Source organism: Centrocercus urophasianus, unplaced genomic scaffold (assembly GCF_019232065.1).
Source record: "Centrocercus urophasianus isolate 14NV4802_14NV808 unplaced genomic scaffold, USGS_Curo_1.0 seq_14, whole genome shotgun sequence".
NCBI classification, from domain to species: Eukaryota; Metazoa; Chordata; class Aves; order Galliformes; family Phasianidae; genus Centrocercus; species Centrocercus urophasianus.
The window spans coordinates 18,444,055-18,468,247 of record NW_024884586.1 but is presented as its reverse complement, the minus strand read 5'-3'; the positions used below and the strand labels follow the sequence as shown (position 1 = coordinate 18,468,247).

Genomic DNA, 24,193 nt, shown 5'->3' with positions numbered 1-24,193 from the left:
TTTCTCCTTTCAAAGTTACTGCTTTGCCTTGTTGATGACTTAGGGTCATGTTTCCTTCCCCAGTACTTTAAATGAGATAGGTCACTCAGCCCCTAGAGTAATGAAACAGGCCAAATACTCTAATTATGGCAGGAAAAAAAGACTGTATTTCTCTACCTGGTCTTACCTGACTCAAACAAATTTACTAGCATTGTGCAAGTTGTCACTGTGGTCATTTCTGGTATAAACAGTGTAGTTCTTCTTTAGATACTTCAGATATCAATAACACTGCAATAACTGAAACTGCAGACTAATGCATGGGTTAGAAAAGTCATGCAGGATGTTGGATATAAACTCTGATGCTTAGTTTACCTTTGGTACTTTGCATAGGCATTAAATTAGCTGTCTCTGCAGGAACAACAGTTACATCTCAGAGTTCAGTGTAGACATAATTGATACAAATCATATGAAGGACATCTATTGCTAGTGGCTCGTGTCTGGCTGTGTAATTTTAATTCTGGAGATATGTACTTACAGTCCCTCCCCTGAAGTATAAAACACTTAGAAGGATCTATTTTCCAGCCATATTTAGCTCAGCAATGCACAGAGAACACCATGTGAGTACGTACTTTTCCAGTGACTCATGTAAAAACCCGGTACTTTAGATGGGTCTTTCTGGCCCATTTGGTGTGAACTTTTGAAAAGACAAGTTTCTCCAGGAGCTTTATAAAGTCCACCAGAGAAGTGAGAAAACGGAGTTTATTAAAGTAACATTTTGATGCCACTGATTCTAAAATTAAAAGTGCAGGGGGGGTGCTGAAAAGAGAGTTCTAAGTCTTTAAGCTTTGGACTCACAAATGTTACATGAAGTCAGGTTCTGTGTTTCTCCCCAGATTAACTGTAAGGGCAGGCTCCAGTCCTCAGATTCAAATCTGAATCAGAACACTTCCAAATGCCGTGGATTGAAACTGAGGCTACTCTAATTTCAATCTCTTTCTATGGCATATTTGTTCATCTAACTCTGATCTCTCAGCATCCCATATTTGCTTCCAAAATAAGATCTGTCACAAAATTGATTTACGAGTACAAAGAGATCAGCTGTTTCTCCTGAGAAGTGTGAGATGCTCTTTGTAGCACAACAACCAGCAGAAACAGCTAAGCATCCGGGAGTTTGTTCAGTTTTGACTCTGAACCAATGTTCTCAGGCCATGCATAAAACAGTAATTTAGACCCCAATTCTCAGATTCAATGCCAACAAATTTCAAAGGTCAGTAACATTTCTTGACAGCTTGAAAACATGGGGTAAATGCCATTTAGCTTCTGGATTATCAGTGTCGCGGATGGAATGACTCTGATTGAAATCAGCTTCCCTTTGTTGAATTCCATTCAGGACTCAGTGTCTAGTGTGGAGAGCCTGCAGCGGAAACACATGCAATTTGAAAAATCCCTGGAAGCTCAGATGGAGAAAATTGATGAGATGGCTTCATTTGCCCAGCAGCTAATTCAGAACAAACACTATGATTCAGACAACATCGCCAACAGATGCCAGGCTGTTCTGAGGAGGTAAAGTCAAAACGTCACTGTTTGCTACCCATCTCTCTTGCATTGAAACTCTGCCTCCATAACTCTAAAAGCTTTAAATGTTTTAAGAGAACTGTAAACTCATTTGCATTTACTTGACTTTGCACTGTTATCTGTGGTCTTGTAAAGCTTGCTTGAGTCGGAGGTTTTCAAAACTGCAATTAAGGGGAGAGGTGAAATTCAGAAAAAGGCAGTGTTCCTGTGATTCTATACCCTGGTATGGCCCTAAGGGGACAGTGTTGCAAACAATGCACAGAGTTCTGCTGTGCCATTAAATAGTACTGTCATTAAATGCCATTAAGAAAAGGCATTTGCTACATAATTGCTTTTTCTCTGATCTAATGGGTTGATCTTAAAGTTCTGCTCAAATTATCCGTAAGGGCAGTTTACAGTTCTTTCTAATGTTAATTGCTTTATTTTTCCTAGCACGTTGTATATTGTTCATCTTAACTAACATTAGAAATGATTATTTTCAGTGCTATAATAGATGAAAAGATGTATGTAAAATCTACTAGAAGAGATCAGAAATTGCTTATGATGAAAGTGAATGTACAAATTTATTAATACAATCAAAATAGTTCATGCCTGAATCAACATGAATAAAGTGATGCACAGCCATATTTGGAAGAAAGATGAAAGGACGATGTAGTTTTGGCCTGCTACATGTTATTAGTGACAAGTATCATTATACCCATGGGCTTTCCATAATGTTCAGTTGTCCTCAGAAACTCACTAATGGTGATTCCTAGATGCAGGCATCATACATACAGAATTTGTACATGTTTTAAACATATGTGCTAGTAGTTCTTCCCACAGTATCCCAAGTGTCTTCTCTGACAATCAAAATCATGGAAGGCTGCATATTATGGACAGTTTTCTCCTAGAGATCAAGAGTTAGATCAAATGTTTTTTAGACATGAAAACTAAAAGCTCTTTACATATCTAATTCACTCTGTGTTTTATTCCTCGTGCATCTGTCTTTCTTTCAGAAAGGAGAAATTACTGGAGAATGCTGCTGCTCGTAGACATCTACTAGAGGAATCAAGGCTCCTGCAGAAGTTGTTGAAGAATTCCTATGAGGTACAATTACACAGCATTCACTGCATTTTTGTTCTTAAAACATGCTGTGCTGCATAGGTCTGGAACCCTGAAAGAGATTTAATGAGAGAAGAGCCAAGGAACTGAGTCTATAATGAGATAATATTGGAAAATATTATAAGTGTTAATGGATATTTTTCAGTTTTCAAGTAACAAATTCCCTTCATTTGGGCCACAGAAATCAGTAAGAAACAGGCTCATTAAAAGGAATGTGCCACACAATCATAATTCATGGGAAGAAACAAAGTAGTCCTCTTCTTGTGAGATATGGTAAGGTTAGAAATAGGGAGGTAACTGCCTTTTATTCCACATGCACACATGTGCACATGCACACACTTTCTTACTGCAGAAGAAAAATTCCATGGAGGCAGACATCTTTCCAGGTGACAGTGCTGGTAGAGAGGTGTGGGGGTGACATCATCAAGGCATGAGGAGCTTAGGGAAGCAAAATCTCAAAAGGACAGCTTGTTTATGTCCCCTCTTACTAGTCCAATGTTTTATACATGCACGAGAACAGCCTGGCAGATTGCAGCTGAAGAAACACTGAAGTTCTTTTCCACTTCTGTTCTTTCCTCCCCAAAGGTGGCTGCCTGGATCAATGAGAAGAACAGTATTGCTCAGGATGATAGCTGGAGAGATCCAAGCAATCTGCAGACCAAGCTGCAGAAACATCAAACTTTCCAAGCAGAGATCATGGCTAATAGAAATCGCCTGGACTCCATCAGATCTGTAAGAGAAGCTGGGTTGTTGGCAACACTGGGAACTAGCATGAAAAACTATTAACAAACTGACTTACACAGACCTCAAACAAGCAAGGAGAAATCACTGTCCTGTCAATGACATTGTTCACTCTGTCTGTGAGAGGGCTGGAAAGCTTGCTCTTTTGGTCTAAGAACTTTCTGTGCCCACAGGGTTCTTTCCAATTATCTGTTAGTGCTTAGTGTTAGCTTGTTATCTGTATTCACTGAGATGCAGTGGAAGGAGATGGGTACTATCAATGATTCGTTCCACTGACTTCTGACACTTCTCTCTGACGTGAATCACACTTCAGAGGTATATCTGTTTCTTTCAAAAATGAAACCTAGGTAATTGGATGAATAAAAAACTTCAGTAATCCAGATAAGTTTTATCCAACAAAAAGAACCAAAGTGAATTTTCAAGTATTGCCATTACAGAGACATGCTAGTAGGAGAGAGATGAGGGAAGTCTGACAAGCTTTGTCAGATACTTGGCAGAATTTGTGATCAGATTATTGGTTTGGAAGGACAGACTGTTACATGCTTATTAACCTTATTCTCAGCACAGCACTTACTAGCTGCATTTTGCAAGAGATAACTTGCATTAAAGCATCAAGGGTGGAGTTCCTCCTCAGTTTCACCTGCATCTAGTACTTAGAGCTCAGTTTGTTTAGACACAACATGAACATGACGAGGGACTAAGGGGTGTAACTACAACTCTCTCTGTACTAACCTGCCTCTCATTACTTCTTTCTGAAAATGATCTTGGGAATTGCTTTTTATAAGAAAATAGACATCTGCTGTCCTTGTGTATTTTCTCTCTCTCTATGTCCCATCTTCCTCATTGTAAAATACAAGGTAACTCAGTTTAGCTTTCTCAAGCAAACTTGGTCCTAGCTTAAGGGTATAAGTACTGAATCTTCTATCTGATGGAGATCTAACTGTATCCACTTTACCTCTTCTTCTGCCATTCTGTTAAGCATATGGAGCTCAGGAATTAGGAATGTAGATATACTTTTATTATATGATACATGGTTAAAAAAAAGGTTTTATCTCATGCAGTAGTTCACTTGTATGAGAAATATAGTTCACTTTTTTAACATGCAAGGAAGGGACAAGAGTGGGCTAGGTGGCTGGGCTATCTCAAGCAATGATCATGGAATGCAGAAAAAACTTTGTGGTTGCAAAGTAGGCTCCCTGTCCAGCTTTTGCATAATAAGATTCCCTTTGCCCTTAAATGTCTTCTAATATTGTTCCAACATTTCAGATAATTTTAGAAGCCAGAAAGACAGGAATATCTGTCCATCGTTTTGATCATTCTCTCTGCTGCAGGAAGGTGAGAAGATGCTCCGTGACAGACACTATGCCCCTGAGGCCATTCAGTCCAGGCTACAAGAAATGGAAGAGCTATGGGAGGAACTGCTAGCAAGCTGCCAAGATAAACGGGCCAAGCTGCAGGATGCTTACAAGGTAATTCTGGTGCACCAGTGGTTGGGTTTTTGTGCTATTTCCAGAGGCAGCATGAATGCCCTGCTGCAGTCTTAAATATGAATGTGCCATTTAAAACAATCGGACCTCAAGACCACCAGAGGAAAGAAACTGCAAAGTGGAGAGTGATTGTATGCAATTAGAGATCCCTAGTGAGAGGAAAGGACTTACGGTCTGCATGCCTTTCTGCTGTCTACTGCTAAGTTAGGTCAGGATTCCAGAAGATGCTGAGGGAAAATGTGTACCCTTCTATCTTCCACTTTTCTGGACCTATCTCACTGGCATCTTTTCACCACCTTATGAGAAAGATGCCCACAGCTGCTTTCTATTCTCGTAGCTCTTCTCAGGCATATCAGTTCTCATGCCTCTGAAATTTGCACTGGATACTCTGTGGGCATAAAATAAAGCTCTGCTTTTAAATGGCTGCCTTTTAAGGTACTGTGTCCATCATTGGTATCCGTGCAACATTACACAAGTAAGATTAACTCCTTATGTTCTCTGCATTTGTTCTTGAATTCACTCTGACTGAGTCATTTTCTTCATTTGGACCACCATCAGATCTGGGAAGAAGTCACTGAGCCTTTGGAAGTTTCTCTGCATTTGTATGCGATTCTTCTGGAAAGGGGCTGTCATTTTATTTTGTAATTTATATCCTGAAGATTTAACTGACCTTTTTGTCCTGCTTGTCACCAGGCCCTTCATTTTCAGCGGAGTATAGACGATACAGAAAAATGGTTGGAAGATGTGGAAAATGAGTTGAAGGCACCATACAGCGGCAGTGATCTAGTGGTTCTGAACAGTCATTTGAAGAAACAAGAGGAACTGGAGCAAGATATTGCTAGCCATAGGGACCGGTTGCAAGAGCTTGTGAACACAGCTCAGGAATTCCAGCAGGAAAAGCATTTCCTTGCCGATGAGCTAGAAGAGAGAGTTGATCAGCTGGTGCAAAGGTGTGTTAGTGCCTGGTCTGTCTCAAGCACAATTTTTGCCTATTTTTCTCAGCCTTTTTCTTCTTTGCAGCTTTTTTTTTATTTTTCATTGTCTACTTTATTCTGAATATAACCTTTTGTGTTCATTCTGTACTGTTTTGCACTTCTCATTGTGTTTCCTTTAAAATCTGCAGATACAAAAGTCTACGCGACCCTCTGCAGGAAAGACGTGGGAGTTTGGAGGCAAGCAGACTTCAATACCAGTTCTTCCGAGATGTTGATGAGGAGTTGGCCTGGGTTCGTGAGAAACTTCCCATGGCATCCTCCAGGGATTATGGCCAATCCCTGGCAACTGTTCAGAGTCTACAGGAAAAGCACCAGGTAATGTCATTCTCATTCTTCAGAATGAAAGAGAGAATATGCAATTCAGTTTGCCTCAAGAAAAGTGCAGTGCATTGGGTAGCAGGATTCGTGATGCCAGGGATAACTCTTACGCTTGTCTGATAATTACATTTTTTTTCAAAGGATATGTTTATGGTTTGACATGTGGGATTCCACACTTATCATTGCAATGCTCTATGTACCACACTGTATGCTTTTCTGTGGACACATAGGCTCTTTCTGCAAACTGAGTTCAAAACCTGGCTTTTACAATATGAAATAGATTTTGCAACTGTTGTGCATGCTGTTTCTTTGGGCAACAAATAATGTCCTAACATACTATTAAACTTGTGAAGTACATCCAAGCAAGCTTATTGCTCAGATGTCTCAGGATGAGCTCCCAGAAAAACATCTGCCCCCAAGACTTTTCGGCACTGGAGGGAGGGAGTTAACAAGCTTCTATGATCTTTAGCTGACCTTCACTGTAGTGGTAGTTTTCAAGATAGCTGCTGAATTATTTCACAACATCTAGATGGGCCATCAGGCACAGCAGTGACTGGAACACTGTCATCCTGAATACCAGTAAAACAGCAGCTGCTTTTCTAATTGTTTTTGAGTAAAGATCACTCTCTCTCTACAAAAACGCGGTGGAGGAAAGAAAATGCTGCTAAAAATTTCCAGCAGCTAGTGGTATTTAATGTTAGCAAACGACAGCAAATTTAAATGCCAGGTCAAGTGCCTCTGGGAAAATCTGTGTAATCTACAATAGGACTGGGAAATATGGAAGATCTTTGGATGGAGAATATGCATATATATATATATATATTGGAGGCACAGGCATCGGATGCAATCTGCATGCCTAAAAATAAAACTGAACTTGCAAAAGGTTTTTGAATGTTCCAGGGGTAAATAAAAAAGTTTAGGATGGTACAGGTGACATGGCAGGACACGGATGAATTCTTTTAAAAAGTAGATTTATCCTAAAAATGCACTCACAGTTTAATAAAGAACTGTAATTCTTTTTAAAATACATCTTCCAGAATATGTAAGAACCCGTGATATATTATATCCATATTATATGTAAGTCAGAAATTGAATATGCTGTTGGTTCTACCCCCTATTGTTTGTCCTATAGAGCCAGATTTGCAAATTTAGTACTTCAATTGCCACCACAACAGTGGTAGTGCATGAAATGTATCAACATAACAAAATTGAACGTCATGCAAAAGTGCATTTACGCTCAGACATAGCATGCATAAGTATAGCTGCTTAGTTTGGAATAACAGTTTCCACTCACTCCCCTACCACCCTTTTCTGTTGGTATAAATGAAGTACTGTGAATACGTATTCCTAAATGTTCAACTGCAAAGTTGTTCTTCCCACTACTAGCTTATTATTAATACAGAGTACAAGATGTTTTAAAATCTTTGATACTGGGTTCTGTTCTGCTGGGGTCAAATATGGTGTCACTTTTCAACAACACAGAGGCTGTTTTGAAATTAATAGGGGAAAGTTAAAGGCAAGGTTAGAGTCACAGCTGTTTTGCAGCCAAGTCTGATACTTAAGTTGAAAGAGCAGTTTCTCTCCCCAGAGAGCATCTCTTCTACCTTAACAAAACACCACTGTCTAACTCTGAAACCACCAGCTTTGAAAATAAATAGAACAACTATGAAATGCTGGAGTTTGCTTTCTTTTTATTGTGCTTAGGCTTAGTTAACCACAGAATGAACATCCCTTCACAAACAAATTTAAAGTGTGGTCCTTGCCTACCAAAGATGAGGAAAGCAGAGGAATGCATCTGCTTTTTCAAAATCTAGTTTTCAAACATTCATTTCAAATAAAGCCAGGTTTTAATTCAAAAAACATGGTGCAATATGAGTGGAAGCAGATATATTTGAGTGGAATCTGCGGGCAAGAGTTTCGTAGTTAGAATCTCTTCCCTCCACACTCTGAGGTGGGTACATAATGAGGTACAAATTGTGTGGTTAAATTTTATTTCTGTTATTGTTCCTTCACCCAAAAAAGCTCTTGCATTCCACTCTAAGTATTCAGTCATATGTTGCACCTGTGACCCATCTGTGTGTACGGAAAACAGATTTATAGTGGAACTACCATGGAATTACACAACTAAATAATTGTAGAATGTTATCCGGTAGAAAAAGGAAAAAATGGCTTTTTTTTTTGGTCTGCCATTTTACTCTTTCCAGAATTTGGAGAATGAGATAAGCAGTCGGGATGCTTTGACCAAAGCAGTGCTCAGTACTGGGCAGAAATTGGTAAGGGGAGGCCACTCAGCCTCTCGCAAGATTATGGAGCAGATGAACGAGCTGGAGACATCTGTAGAAAACTTGAAGACAGAGGCTCAAGTGAGGAGACAGCGTCTCATGCAGTCATATGAGGCCCATCAGTTCCTGACTGAGGTAGGAATGGTTCACAAGGGTTTCATTTTGGCCTTTATTTGCTTTAAAAGGTATCTGTATTGCTGAGTGTCTACAAGTACTGATATATGAGCAGAATTCATATTGTTCTGATTTTTCCTATCTGGTAAGTACAGTTATAGTAGAGATGTAACAGTTGTTTTTCCAAGTAACTGTAGTGAGGGATAAAAAGTAACTGAAAGTACTGGGATTTGGGCACGCTTTTTTTTTTTTTTTTTTTTTTTTAACAACATCTGCTAGACTGGACGGCATCTAAGCTGCTTTCCATTTTGACTGATGCATCTCTTTGGGCACTGATGCTTTACAGTTTCCTTTGCCGTGACCTAAACTAAAGTTTAGCTCATCTGTGTATAAGCTCATCCTTGTGTATTATACAGCTACTGGACGTGGAGACCTGGCTGGCAGAGAGGAGCTTCATTCTAGAGACTTCTGATTATGGGAAGAATGAAGAATCCACTCAAGCTTTACTACGTAAACTTGAAGCCACCAAGCTGGACATGGAGGGTTTTAGGCCCCGGATTGAGAAAGTACAGGAGACGGGTGCCGGCTTAATAAACAAAGACAACCCAGAGAGGTAGGAAAGTAAAAGTGGGCTCCTGTTTTGAAACAAAAACTTCCCCAAAGAAGACAAATATGGAAAAAGTTCAGTCTTCATTAGCTGTTCAATGGCTTATTCAGAAATATGATTTTAAGGGACATCAGTCCCTTCTTTACCACCATCACATACTCTCAAGCTCTCAGAAAGCTTGATGATTTGTTTTAATGTTTTCATAACTGTTGTTTTTTCAACAGCAGACCGATTATGTCAGCTTCTTTGTCCACTGTCTATTCTGAGGATCTGTCATCTGCTTCTCAATTGAACTCTCAATATGTTGAATCATAATGGTTCAGCAAGCACCATATTTGGGAAAGGAAGTTGGCATTCTTGACAGTTCACTTTTTCATTGCCAATTTTCTTTTATTACTGAGAAGAAGGGAGTGGAAAAGAGCAGCAATGTGAGATAATTTCCTTACCTAGTTGGTTCTCACATCTTATCATGACAATAACTGGACTCTTCTGCATTTAAAGGTGTTACAGATCCAACCTGTTAGAAAAGACGGTGTCCAAAAAGAGCAGTAAAACAAAAACATACCTTCTGATTCTTGTTTGTTTTATGCTGTTCGGGTTTTATTTGTTTGTTTGTTTGTTTTTTTGCAGTCCAGCCATACTTTCAAAGCTCCAGGGGATCCTAGCAGACTATCAGTCTCTCCTACAAAAGGCTGAGACCCAGAGAAAACGCCTGCAAGAACAATTCCAGCTGTATCAGTTTGAAAGAGAATTCCAGCTGGTGGACGCCTGGCTTTCCAGTAAACAGTCTATTGCAGAGTCCGATGACTATGGGCAGGACTTAGATGGTGTTGAGGTAAAAGAAGATAAAAGGTGGTGTATGTGTTGTGTGGTAAAGCAGGAAAATATTTGCGAAAATTTTTGTGCAGCTGTTGAAAGTGAAACATTACAGTGACAAAAAATAAGCAAACCAGTTCTCACTGCAGCAAAGACTCAGACTGGTTACTGTCTCTTATGGAGGGCTTTCAGTGGTAGCATAGAATAGAGGTGCAACAGAAAGTTGGCTTTTTACTGGAATAAGGTGAGGTCAGTACACTTGACTTCTGATAATGTTTATAAATTTGACAAAGCATAACCATTTGGTCACAGTCTTGCAACAATTTCAGTAGGAAATTCCGAAATAAGGCATTCTCACCTCTAGCTGCTTGTTTCAAGGATGAATTTCTCCTCAGGTCGTGTGGTGCAGAGGTGTATAGTTTATAGTGTCCTCTTCATGATTTAGTGAATTAATGTTTTCAGCAACTGTTATGTATTCTGACAAACTAAAGAGATTATTTTCTTAGTTCTGGGCAGCGTTTGTCATTTCTCAGTGTTACGAAAGGTTAAATGATTAAGGGAACAGATACTTTCTTCTGATTCCAGATCATCTGGGCTTATCACGTGATTAACATTCTGCAGCAAATAACTTTTGTGTTGTACACTACAGAGGAAGTGTTTCTTTTTGTTTCTTTAACAGAGGTAGGCAAAAAATTTTCTAAGTCTGTGTCTCTGTTTATCCTATAGGTGCTGGAGAAAAAGTTTAAAGATTTTGTAAATGAGATTAAACCTCTGGGACATTCCAAAGTTCTCTCCTTAAATGAATTAGCATCTAAGCTAGAGAAGGATGGCCACAGCAAGACAGATATTATCCAGAAAAGAACAAAGCAAATTAACGAGATGTGGGAGAAACTGTGCCATGCCATCCAGACAAGGACAGAGGTAGGAAATACACTGAAACTGGAGCATTTAATTCCCTGCATTTTCATACATCCTTCTTCCTTTCCCAAACCAGTGCATTGCCAATGTAGAAACACAAAGATAAGAGTAATGGGTATATTCTGTTCTCTTTCTTCTTGAACCATTTCTGTTTATAGCCACTGCTTTCCCTGCTGTTGCTGGCAAGATTATACATAGATATAATCTATGTAAGATACCTAACGTCCTGCTGGTATACTATTTACCTAAATTCACTACTAGATCCAATTTCTGTAAAAGCTAAGCTGACATATTGGTTTACCACCACTTACAGGAAGCCAAGTCTGGCACTCAGTGGACTCTTTTTTTCTTTCTTCTTTTTTTAATCAATTCAGCTCATTAAATGAGGGGGAACTGTCTATATATTTTTTACTGGGTCAATGAGTTGAAGTCAAACAAGGGAAATAAGAGAAAGTGTGATAGAGAATGCAGGGACAAGACCTTTACCTTTTGGCAGCAGTTAGCTGTAAAATCAATTCACAACATCCTGTGAAACAGCAGTCTCAGATGTATTTAGAAAAGCAGAAAGGGCAATTAAATTCAACTTTTTAAGTTGGCTTGAGGAAAACATAAAATGTCAGATGTCCTCAGCTCTTTTCACTACTGTTACATACACATTTTGAATATGGAGTAGTTGTAGCTCACTATAGTCTATTTCACTATGCCATGAAGTTAATGCGTGACAATTGTTAACATAAACATTGAAACAGCTTTACAATATTTAAAATTCTAATTTCAGAAAACTTAATCTCCACCCAACTCACCTTATTTTCACTGCAATGTATGTCTTTATTCCAAACAAGTTTTCTGGGACAATTTCTGCACTTGAGAGGGCAGTTTCTGCTTTCCATCCTACATGGGAATGAATTTGATACATCTTTGGATACACCTTTTTCTTTCCATTGAGAAAGAGAACTTGTGAAATTAGATGTCTTAATTGGGAAGGTGTTTCACTTCTGCTTGTGTTCTGCATTAGGACATGATACTAGGGTCACCTGTTTTTGCACTGCAGACATGATATATTGTATTACCATTAAAATTTTTCTTTATTTCAGAATCTGAGAGCAGCCCAGCAAGTTCATCAGTATGATCATGATGTGGATGAAGTAAAGGGCTGGATGCAGGAGAAGGAGGCTGTGGTGGACATAGATGATTATGGATATGATCTTCCAGGTGTACAGACTCTTCTGAGCCAGCTTGAAGGAGTAGAGGTGAGGGTGTATCTACCATGAAAAAGCAGCAGAAAAGCATAAAAAAAAAAATAAGTGCACATCAATGCCTGATGTGAAATACTCTCTTGTTGGCAGAACAAAAGATAAATTTATTCCACTCTGAAATATCCTTTGTGCCTCATGGAAGGGGTCTTTTCCTCCCATTTTTACCTTTTTATATCAAATTATTACTACTTCTGCTGCTCAGGATAAATTTCTTTAAAGCTTATTCCAAACTGTTGTTATAATTGCAAAGTTGTTATTTGAACCGTAAGAGGAGACTTCAGCTCCGTAGTTACCAAAATAAGCAGCATGTCACATTTAAAGAAGATTTTTTGATGTTTGATGAATGTTAGAAGGCACTAGGGGAAAAACCAGTACAGAGTTATGTTTCCAGCCTCCTCACAGCCAGTGTATAGAAAAGATACGAACTGTTCTTAAAATTTGCTTTTGACAGATGTAAGTAGGGACTTAGTCTTACAATCCATTCTGTTTTTGTTCCAGAGAGATCTAGGAGCCATTATGAAAGAGCTGGAACGGATTCGAGGAGAAGCCTGGCACCTCAGCCGCACATACCCACAACTCAAGGAAAACATTATGGAGAGACTCACAGATGTGGATGAGTGCTGGAGAAACCTGGATAAGAAGTTTCTGGAGAGAAAGGCGAGACTGAGCCAGGCAGAACAAGTCCAGCTCTACTTCAATGACTGCAGGGAGCTAATGTATGTGTTGGCTCCTTGAGTTTGTCTGCAGGCCTTATTTCTGGTCTCCCCCATTTGGGATTTTCTAAATTATGCCTTTGGTTATTTGACCCCTGTTCCAAGTGTTCTACAACTTGCTTGCAAATTGCTTTGAATAATAATACATAACATCTTCTCAACAGCATTTCACGGAACTGACCACACATCAGAGGGACTGTGTCACTCCACTTCAGTGCAGTGTTTACAATAAGCCCATACTTTTAGCCTATTTCCTAGACATCTTGAAAATCGAGTCACTCTGAACAGTTTTAATTTCAATAAAATACACCTTTGATTTGCCAGGAAGGTGGGAGAGTCTCTGCTACATAGTCAAGTAATTTATTCCTATACAGACATCAGAGCTTGCTTTTCTAAGAATGAAAGCATCCGTATTAAAGATAACCTTCTAGAATTGCTTAGCACCTGTTCAAGTATTGGAAGTGTTTTACCCACATTTATTTAATCCTACTGCCCATATGCATATACTCTTCTGTCCATTTTCATGAGGTGTCAGTTTTTTTGCAAGAACTCAGTTACTTTTTCTTTTTACATCTGAATTAGAATGAAACTGAATGATAAAAGCATCTACAAAACATACATTTTAATGTTGAGTTAAATTGTTTAAGTTAACCTTTTCAAGTATGTGTAAGTACAGATCTAGTGTAAAAACTGAAATAACTAATGGAATGCAGCATTCTTCTATACCGGAAGTGGCAGTTGAATATTAAAATACTACATTTTATCATTTTAGTGTAATTTTCATCAAAAATGATACATTTTCTCAGAATATTTTTAAAGTAGCATTTCCCAAAGAAGAAATATGGGAAATTTTAATTTATTGTGATTAATGAAAGAGTTAAGTCATGACAGAAGTAGAAATCCAAGTGCAGTGAGGTGGTTACCACTGACTATTGGGCATTTATTATGATAAGGAATAGATCCAGAGGTTAGGTAAATCAAGAAGCATGTGTTTATGTTAGTTGAAGCAAACGAGATTCATATTCCTTCAATTTTACCCTTTTTCCTTTTTTTTTTTTTTTTTTTTTGGTAGGGCATGGGCCAATGAGATGCATGCACTAGTGATATCTGAAGAACTAGCAAATGATGTCCTGGGAGCTGAACTGCTTATCAAACGTCATGAGGAATACAAGCGTGAGATAGAGAAGCAGTGGCTAAAATATGAAGAAATACAGCGGGCAGGAGATGACCTAATGAGGAATGGACATTTCATGTCTGTGGAGGTGTGCTGATAAGTTAAATATTCTACAAATGAAACCGATCAAAGTAGTCATATTAAATAGGCAGAGTTTACAGCTTAGTCTGTTTTTCAAAACAAAATACCAAAAGGGACAACAGCAAGCATTTTCTCTACTATTAAAAGCTGCAGACTTTATGTGAAATGTAGCAAAAAAAAAAAAAAAAAAAAAAACTTGTTAAAATTCTTCTTCCTTTACTGAAAAACTGATTTTGAGGCTAACCGTAAAAGAATAGTCACTGGCTATTTGGGGGAGTAGGTAATGCTATTCCACGGAAAAGATAAGCCACATCAGATTTTGGCATCTAGCTATACAAAAACTAGAATAAAATACATCACATAGCAAACAGCCATAGGGTGAGGTCTCTGAAAATATGTAATTCTTCAGAAATTTTAAAAAGCCAGAGGGGCAAGAACATTAAAATTTCTTTGAGATGGTTCTCTATGTATCTTTAAACTTTGGTGGTGATTCCAAGCTAGTATTGATGCTATCAGTAGATCAGGAAATCACAGTAAAACATCTTGGGTTGTATGCAACATTACATTACTTCTGCTGCAGAATTGAAGACTATCAGTTGTTATAATGTCATAAATTGTTGGATTTGTTGAGTCATCGAGGTTCTCGCTAGTTCTAGAATACAATTCCCTGGCATAAAGTTTCATCATGGAAAAATGTAGAGCAGAATATTGGTCATACAGGAAAATGTGTACAATTACAGTGCATAATTATGCAGCATGTAAGCTAAATTATCTCAATTTAAAAAAAATTAGGACTCAAATTTTCTTTCTAAATTGTGTTACCACCATAAAATTATCTAGAGGTCATCTTTTCCAGATCTTGAGGCTAAATTATCTGCTAGTTGGCTGTCAAATGAAAGTCCAATTGGATCTTTTACCTCACGGCATTGCAAATGTTTTTTTTTCAGATTGAAGAAAAACTGCTAGAGCTGTCAGAGCTGATGAAGAAAGTAAAGGAGAGCTGGAACATGAGGAAAGAGTTGTATGAAGAAAACTGGGAGATTCAATTGCTCCGCAGAGAGTTAGAACAAGCAGAAGCATGGCTGGCTGCCAAGGAGAGCTTTCTTTCAGACCCCAGCTATGGGGTGAGTAAGGACAGTGTTACGGTGTCGAAATGCCTCCTAGAACATACTGACTGCTAGGAGCATATGCTAGCTCAACTCTGAAATTAAACCAATCTAAAGAGCAATGCAGCCATGAGATTACAGGGGGCAGGATTTTGGTGCTGTTACAGAAGGGAACCTGAGTCAGAAGCTGCAGTTTACATGATGGTGAGCTTCAGGAGGTGGTGGCTTCCAGGGTTTGGTAGAAGACTGGGAAGAATTGCATCCCATTTCTTCTTGACATAGTAAGAAATCTTACAGATGGTACCAACTTCCCTGTCATGGAGAGAACCTGCTTTGAAAGGAAAACAACTCCCCACCTCCTGTTGGGGCTGTAGAATATTTTGCACAGATGGCTGATAGTTAGTGTACGAGTTTTTATTTGAAGACCAGCATCCATATATATTTTTTTCTATTTATTGACTATCTTTTGATAATTCTGAAGATGGGAAAGCACCATCATAAACTGAGATATGCCAGTACAAGGAAAGAGCAAGGCAGAGATTTAAGATGCGTGTTGTTACAAGGGTAGAGAGAAACAAAGTGCGTCTAGCTCAAACTAAAATCCAAGTACTTGATCTGTATGTAAACGGTTATAGTTGAAAGCCATGATACCACTTGGCTTCAGTGGAAAAAAAGAAGGTTGTTTCTTGAGTTCTTTTTCTCACATACAGCTGCCAGGCTGCAAGCTGTAAAAAAAAAGAAGAAAAAAAAAAGAAGAAAAAAAAAGAAATTCCATTAGATTTGAGTTTCAACTTCTGTATCTGTTCGTTTTTTCCACTCAGGATTCTGTGTCTGAAGTAGAGGAACTACTGAAGAAACATCGTGACTTTGAGAACATGCTTGCAGCTCAGGAGGAGAAATTTGCTCAGCTCAGCAGGAAAACTAAGGTAAGAAGTAGGAGGCTGATTAGCTGCATCTGAGACAGTATGATCTGGAATCTTAGATATCTGGAGTCGGTCATTCCATGTAAGAATACTCATTGCTTCTACAGCAATCTTAGAGAAGCAGTGGCATGGTTTCTCTAGAGGTTATTAAAGTCTCTAGCTCAGGGTATAGCAAATAAATTTAGTTCTAATGGTTAGAATGCCAGTGAAGGTATAGTCCTTAGAATTTAGTGCCAGAAAGGAGTGCATTTGAAAAACATTTATGCTTAAAATAAAAGCTTCTCTGGACAGTGCCCATGAGTGCACTTACACAGGTAATTTCAAAAATGTAATGTTTATGTCCTACAGAGGGAGATGAATCTTCTGAAACAGACAGATGCAGAAGAAAGTGAGCAGAAAGACAAAGGCAAAATTGTACGGGTTCCTTCTCTGAAAAGAAAAACATCTGACAAAAGGAATCCACCACCAAAAGTGATAGAGATAAGGAACACAAAGCCAGTGGAATCTGTGCAACCACCACTCCTGTCCTGGACTCCACTTGAAACAATTTTCTCCCCAGTTGAAAAGCCTGTGGTGGCATTCCAACAATTTGCTTCTGGGAAAGTCCCCGAGGTGCCGAGCAGCAAAAAAACAGAAATGAAACCTGAGAGGAGACTCAGTGAGATTATCACTCCACCTACACCAAAGACAGTGGACCCACAAGCTACATCTTTGGCGCATCACAGTTCTTTAACCTCTCCTTTATCTCCTACCTCCATAAGCCTGCAACGCAGCAACAATTTCTCAGAATCATATGCCATGGGCCTTGTATCACCTCAAGAAAAAAGTGCTGAAAGCTCCTCCTCCAACCTGCAAACAAAATTAACAGCAACGTCACCCAAGCCTGACCAGAATTCATTAGATAAATCATCAGATTTACTGCTGTCTAGGTCCTTGCCAGAGACATTGGAGACTGCATCTTTGGTAAGTTCCCTGGGATTCTTTACTCCTCACAAAACTGCTAACCTGTGCTAGTTCAAATAATGAAATATAGAAAATTCTGCAAGAAAATCCTTTACAATCAATATGTTTTCCAAAAATATTAAGCAGATACATACAGCTTAAAAGCATTTTTAATTTGCTCAGCTTTGTAGCTTAGGGTTTGACACCTGCATGGGTTTCTGGTTTTCATTCCCAACTTAGAGGCTATTCATACTGCTGGACATTCAGCAGAACACTTAACGAGAGGTGCTACCTCAGAAAGAGACAAAGCTGCTGATTTATTCATGACATCTTGCCTTTCCATGAGCATCTCCATGCTGAGTGCCCAATGAGTTTAGAAGTTACAGAGAAGCAAGACTGGGTAGCACGTTTGCCCAGAGCTGATCAGCTGGTGCAAGTCTAGAACCAGAAGCTCCTAGTTCCTCACCCAGGCAGGAAATTTACTGTTAACTCATAGATGGGTAAAAGTTGTTCCCTTCCCCTTTGCACTTTATAAGAGGAATGTGTTGCTCACATACCCAAGTATACCAGTGCAACACTACAGATTGGTGTAACTCATCATTATTGCAAGGGTGTAATTAATTCTTTGGCAATTTAAGTTGTAAATTGCATTTAGTAATATCAAAATAACATTCAAAGGTAATAAAATTTATTTTCTGTAATGGATTTTTTATTAATCATGCTATCACAGTCAAAACACTGAATGGCTCTTGGTCACGTAATGTTTGGATGTCAAATAGAGCACTTGTATTGTAAGGATGTCATCTCTGTCCCTTGTAAACAGGATGACAATACCCTTTATTCTGAATAATAATACTAATTTACACCTCCAAATGGTGATCTACCTCCAAATTTGGTTGACCAAGTAAGAGAGTCCAGGACCTCCAGGTAATAATCCAGGTTGAAAGCCAGCTTGCCGTTCCAGGTAGGCAAATGACTGGATTTCAAAAGGAAACATTAATTTCATAATAAACTGTGATAAATTCCCTGAGCATATTGTTGTAGGGACATATGGATTCTCTTTACGTAAGCAGCAAATGAGATGTGGTTACAAACTAGAAAGGATTCCTGGCTGCATCGTGAACAAAAAGTCTAGAGGCAGCAAAGACCAATTTCTCTGTCTGGAATTTACCTTTTATAGCTTCAAAATGTGCAACATCTTCAAGGGCTTTTAAAAAGTTTAACAGCAGTGTTCTTGTCTCAGGTTTCTGCAAGTCTCCAGCATATGGAGGGGTTCCTAGAAAAGAGAGACCAGCTTCTTCCAGGACGGCGACAGGTAGAAAAAAATGCCTCCACTCTGCTTTAATTCACCTTTCCTTGAGTTACAGTCCAGATCAGGTCAGACTTCTTCAGAATAAAACTATGCTGAAGAGGAGAGCAGGACTGTAGGTTTAAATGAGTTAAAGAAGAGTCCACTGGTTTCATTAGTACCTGATTCTGTCCTTAACAGAGACAATGTCATTGTGCCTGTCATAGGAATCATGCAGAACAGGGTCTGTCTATCCATAATAAATCAGATATCTATGATAAACCAGAAACTTGAATGAAGGTCCCCTTCAACAAGCTTCATGATCCTGAATCAGCATGTGATGGTTTGTTGGCAGAGGAAGCTCCAACTCCCATGCTTTCAGTGATTGTAGCTTCTAACTTACTAGAAAAGAAAAAAGATTTCAGTTCATTTTTGGAAGTTGTGCTTTGTTTAATCTAGAGTTGAATGACACTGAAATCAGAATTCTTATCCTGTTAAGGAATAATAGGTCAGTAAGATGATGATCATAACAGGACAGGAAGTTTCCTAATATTTATCAACAGTCTGTAGACATCTGAGTGTTTACTGAAGTATTGCATGTAAGCAGGTAGCCTTGGATTGTTTGTCCCATAGAATATTTCCTCTGACACTTTTTAACTTGAAATCTCTCTTAAAAATTGAAGTTACTATGGATTTCATCATCTGGAAATGAAATCTAGTTATTCTACTCCTTTGAACACACCAAATTCAGTCTGCTCTGATACTTAACTTCCATCTTACTGAAAAACTAGGACGTATCTTCCTTAACATGTTTTCCTTCCTTTTCTCTGAATCACCAAATTAGTCAACTTGATTTACTGTGATTAACTGATACAACAAAATAAGAATACATACATGTAATAGGAGCTTTGGAATTTGGAAGATTACAGACACTAGACTGACCTTTCACTGGTACACAGTTGGAGTAGGAAATAGTTGTTTTTGCATAGTGTTCAGTAGCATTTTGCAGGTGATAGTCTAGGAAATGAACTAAAATTTGGCAACCGTGTCAGAGTGAAACAAAATATTTCAAACTAAACTGTGACCAGCAGGCATGGCCTGGTTCCAGTTAGGAAAATGAAGTGAGCCTGTTATTGTCCAAAAGTAGACCAAGATTTAATAACACGTCTCTCAAAGTTGTTGCTGACTACAACATGGTGTAGAAGTTCCTTGAGCTGTACTGTATCATTTGTTGGGTCCTGATTCACGGAACCCTTTACTGAATCATCGCAACAGTAACTACAACAGGCTGTGGTTTTTTAGGAGGTAATCATGACAAAGAGAACTTCTGCGCTCATAATCTGGCTCATCTCCTGGCTTACTGTGGAAGCTGCCCAAAGAAGATTTCACTACTGAAATTAAATATATTGCTAGTCATTGGATTTTATTATTATTTTTCTTATAGCCAGGTTCAAGGTCTTGGAAATCCTTCTTTGTAAAACTCGATGGACTAAAGCTTGATTTCTACAATGATGAACAAGAAGCATCTAAGGTAATTTCTTTTTTGAATCTTTCTGGTATTCTATGTGTTACATTTGCTTCATTTGGGGGCTAGGTGTAATCGGTTCTCTTACAAATGTTGGTTTTGTCAAATCCTGCAGTCATTCAGTGATTACCAACTACAAGACTGAATAATAAGATTTCATAAGTTTTCGAACAGTCTTCAAATGAGATATCTGATTCAAATATCTGACTTCAAGATATAATGTGTCCACTGTTCCTCTGTGGTTCTTCCCATTCATTGAGCTTGATCATAAAATTAGAAGCAGAAAAAGATACTATGGGTGCATAGTCAGCCTACACGTTGGTATAGAATTGAAACCCAGGAGAAAAGATACAACAGATATTTTGTTATGATTCTGTCCTCCTTCAGAATATATCCACACTCCCGTCCCTCAGCATTGTTGGTGCCAAATGTGAGAGGCTGATAAACTACATCAGGAAAGAGAACACCTTCATGTTACGGTAAGTCTTACAGAGATGTGTGCTAATAAAAATCTACACAGCTATCCTGACTTGTTGCATTTGCCTACAGTCACCTAAGACTGTAGGAGCCATAACTGCAGTGTCTTATATTGCTTATCTCAGTCAAAAGTAAGACTAACTAGAATGTTCCCTCTCCTATCCCTTTTCACAGACTGAGAGATGGGGCAGAGTATTTCTTTTCAGCACCTTCTCCAATGCTGATGGAGAACTGGTTGCAGTCACTACAGAATAATATAGGTACGTTCTCATTTTATTCAAGAATTAATTGTGTTTCAGCAAGTGATGGTGAGAGAAAGAGAAGACAATGAGAGACTGTCCTTAGAATGGGGCATTTGGAGCCTTCCTTTTTGCATCCTTCAGACAGCAGTACAAAGTTACCTGCCACCTTTCAATGTAGTAACCTGGCAGGAGACTGCCCTGGGGTGACTTGCAAAGCAGTCCTTCAGTTGTAATGCATCCAGCATCAGGTTGATCCCAAAGAAGGGTATTACCCAACAGCCATAGCCATCATTTCAGTAAAGGGTTGCTTTGGATCTTGATCAACATTTTTTCCTCTAAATCCACCAGGCAATGGCATACTGGAAAGGAAGCCAGAGCAACAATTCTAACAAGTTTCAGGGAAAATTGGTCTGGACCCAGAATTGGCTACACACTCCAAATTCTTCTTCTAACAATACTTTACTACCATGTTTTTATCTGTGTTCTTTGACTCTGTAGGACATAGGAACAGACCAGATTCCACAGTGATGGTGAGACCTTTCACTCCAAGCACTGAGACCTCCCAGACAAGTCTATGGGACAGAGACTCTGCTGAAAGACTGACCAGCAAAAGTACACTCCTGAGGTAGGGGGTTCTGTGCTGCAATGCTGAACAGACACCATCACTGTTTGTGCTTAGTTAGCAGCCACCTACAGAGGTAGATTGTCCTGAGATCCAAAAATCCTGCTTCTCTGTTGTTAATCTGGTAGAATACAGTATTCTTGAGTAGGATGATGCCTCATTTCACTTTGTTATTTATGATGTGCTACAGCCAATTTTCAAAACTGGGTTTCAATGAAGTCAGCTATATCGTGTCTGTGGTTAACGATTTAAAACTGGGAATCCCAGAGGAATTCTTTTATCACTTATTTTAGTCACTAATGTTATTGAAATGAAGTGTGTGACCTGAAAATTGGATTACCTTTATGCTCTGTGGAGACAAACATGTTCCAATAGATGAGAAAACCAGAGCAAGAATCCAAACTAGAAGCCTGCTATTTTTCCTTTGAATACTCTCTTCAGCAGGGTCTGAAAGGAATCCAGACTCTTATAGTAAGGAACAAAATCAGTTGTATGAAATTGCACTGTTTGAATACTTCAATCATGGACCATTTTGAGAACCTAAACACAGACACTGAAAACTCAGCTGGAGCCAAATTAGGAAATTTGGCCTGTAGGGTAAATTAGTTTATATTGCATTTAGAGGCTGTAAAAATCTTCTGGGCTGTGATATGAAACTCTAAACCCTCTGCAAGATTTATTTTTTTTTTTTCCACTGCTGAGGTAGATGCCTAAGAGGTGCTTTGAATATACACAATGACTTAAACTCATCCAGATTGCCCCTAATTTTCTGGTGATGACTGTTGTTCATAGGAGAACACCATCTTTCAGAATCAAACCAGAGAAGGAATCTGCAGCTTTTTTCAGAAATTCAAAGGAAGATGGGATTGCAGTGACCCAAGCCTCCATCACCACTTTGAACCAAGAACAAAGTGGTAATAACACAAAACTGCCTCCATCTCTACTAGAAGCAGGAAGAGGAAAATAACATTTGCTTCAATGAAAAACAGACCCTTCACCACTGTATCTAACCTCTGCAAATGTATTCATAAGTTTTAATTTAATCACTACCTTTGGAACTTATTTTAATTAGGCATTAAATCTGGTAAAGCCATTAAATATAATTAAAAATAACATCTGGGATACTTCTGTGGATACAACTTTGTCATTCACCCTATCACCTAAGTAATACATACTCCAAGTCACTTAATGGAAAAGGAGAGGGAACTTGTAGACAGCTCACATGAAGTGACTGCAAGATGGAAGTTTGCCCATCCACCCTCTCAATGGAACAAGCAGCAGAGCTGTATTTAGCAGCCTTTGTTCAGTGGCTAAGACTGAGGACCAGAGGTATAAAGACAAGGACCCACACTAGTCCTCTGATGCTGGCTAAACAAGATGTAGAGCCTGATGTAAAGGTGGAGAATCAAAAGAAAAGGAAAAAAAAAAAAAAAAAAAAAAAAAAAGAAAGAAACAACTAAACATGGTCTGAGGCAATTTTCTGCATAAAATACCCTCTTTCCTTTCACAGTACTTTGCTTTGGAAAAAAGATGATAAGCATACACTGAAAGAAATGATCATGCATCCACAATGGAGCATTTTTCAGAAGACCTGTCGCTGTTTTCAGATATCATACAGCAACAATTCAGGTGTCCATTGCTGCAGGCCTATAAGAGACTCCAGTTTTAAATTGCTGGAGCTTGATTTTGACAAAATGAGAGGAACTAGATGCTGTCAGCTCTGTGCCTCCCTCCCAGGGCTCATCGGTCACACCAAATTGCATTACCATGGCTTTGGATGAGATCTGACTTAAGACTGCAACCTGATCACCAATCTCCATAGATAAACGATAATTGCAGTTAAAAATTTGTCTCATCTTAAAATGTTTTAATGCCCTAAATTTTGTCTTGAGGCGTTGATGTAAGGAACCCATCAAATGCGCAGGGCACAGTTAGCACAGCTTTAGTTGTCTGGTGCTCTGAGTGGAACTCTTCAAAATCATGGCAACTGAACATAAGCATTAGTCTCATTCTATGATAGAAGAAAATCCCTTGGCAGTCACCAATGTGTCTCTCCCAGGAAAAGGGCAAATGAAAGAGCACTTATTTCATAGTGAAATGAACTTTTCAGAGTTTGTCAGACTCTTCTAGGGAAGACATTCAACCTTCACACATTAGAAATTTAAAATACCGTGGGATTAAATTATTACACATAAACCTTTCTTTCTGCACCTGCAAGCATACCAGTGCACTTCATGCTGTTCTAGTATAAATTGTTTTGAACAGCTGAAAATGGAAATGTTCATCAGATCCAGGTGGGTTGTAATGTTGTTGGTTAGCAAGCATGATGTTTTACTAAGAAAAAGGCACATTTGCAAAATTATTCTGCTATGCTATAAATAGTTAATATTTTCAACATTCATTTCTGCAATTGTTTCAGTGTTGCATTTACCACTATAATGATCAAATAGAGAGGCAATAATATATTTTGTCATTTGCCAGAGGCGTGGGAGGCCTTGAAAAAAAGTAGATTGTGATATGGAAGCCTGCCATTATTGTATGTTAATTGAAGAATAAGTGGCATCCACACCTACAGGTAAGCTAGGGCTCATTAGTAATTACAGGGCAATATTTTAAAGCAAAGTATGGTGTAGTGTTTTTCCTCATAGGATAGATACAGTAGCCTGCTAGTTTCATCAGCTGGATCACCCAGTCCTTGTGCTTTTACCAATTCTTCCCAAAGCAGAAGCCTCAGGTGCATGTGATATCAAAGGAGGACTCCATCCACCTCTGCTCAGCTCATTTCCTCATCCCTATAAAAACTACATTTCAAGTCCCGTGCCCCTACCTGCTCACTTAAGTCCTGGCACTTCAAAGTGCAGTGAGGAGGCAGCTTAGGAGGCACAAGCCATCACTCTCCCCAAGGCATAGG

At 38.8% G+C, this 24,193-nt stretch overlaps 1 protein-coding gene across 1 annotated transcript in view; it reads left to right on the top strand.

The window, feature by feature from the left end:
• SPTBN5 (spectrin beta, non-erythrocytic 5) overlaps window positions 1-22,406 on the top strand; it is a 91,335-nt gene extending 68,929 nt beyond the window's left edge. Inside the window, exons 48-69 of the mRNA XM_042813512.1 lie at window positions 1,370-1,542; window positions 2,550-2,640; window positions 3,241-3,387; window positions 4,728-4,865; window positions 5,577-5,833; window positions 6,007-6,193; window positions 8,401-8,613; window positions 9,009-9,205; window positions 9,830-10,034; window positions 10,742-10,936; window positions 12,028-12,183; window positions 12,688-12,905; window positions 13,975-14,164; window positions 15,105-15,281; window positions 16,085-16,189; window positions 16,535-17,149; window positions 18,372-18,443; window positions 19,861-19,947; window positions 20,329-20,420; window positions 20,593-20,678; window positions 21,159-21,285; window positions 22,075-22,406. Coding sequence (XP_042669446.1) covers window positions 1,370-1,542; window positions 2,550-2,640; window positions 3,241-3,387; window positions 4,728-4,865; window positions 5,577-5,833; window positions 6,007-6,193; window positions 8,401-8,613; window positions 9,009-9,205; window positions 9,830-10,034; window positions 10,742-10,936; window positions 12,028-12,183; window positions 12,688-12,905; window positions 13,975-14,164; window positions 15,105-15,281; window positions 16,085-16,189; window positions 16,535-17,149; window positions 18,372-18,443; window positions 19,861-19,947; window positions 20,329-20,420; window positions 20,593-20,678; window positions 21,159-21,285; window positions 22,075-22,249 — 3,903 coding nt within the window. The 3' untranslated portion in view covers window positions 22,250-22,406. The remainder of the gene's footprint in view (window positions 1-1,369; window positions 1,543-2,549; window positions 2,641-3,240; window positions 3,388-4,727; window positions 4,866-5,576; window positions 5,834-6,006; window positions 6,194-8,400; window positions 8,614-9,008; window positions 9,206-9,829; window positions 10,035-10,741; window positions 10,937-12,027; window positions 12,184-12,687; window positions 12,906-13,974; window positions 14,165-15,104; window positions 15,282-16,084; window positions 16,190-16,534; window positions 17,150-18,371; window positions 18,444-19,860; window positions 19,948-20,328; window positions 20,421-20,592; window positions 20,679-21,158; window positions 21,286-22,074) is intronic.
• Window positions 22,407-24,193: the final 1,787 nt, after the last annotated feature.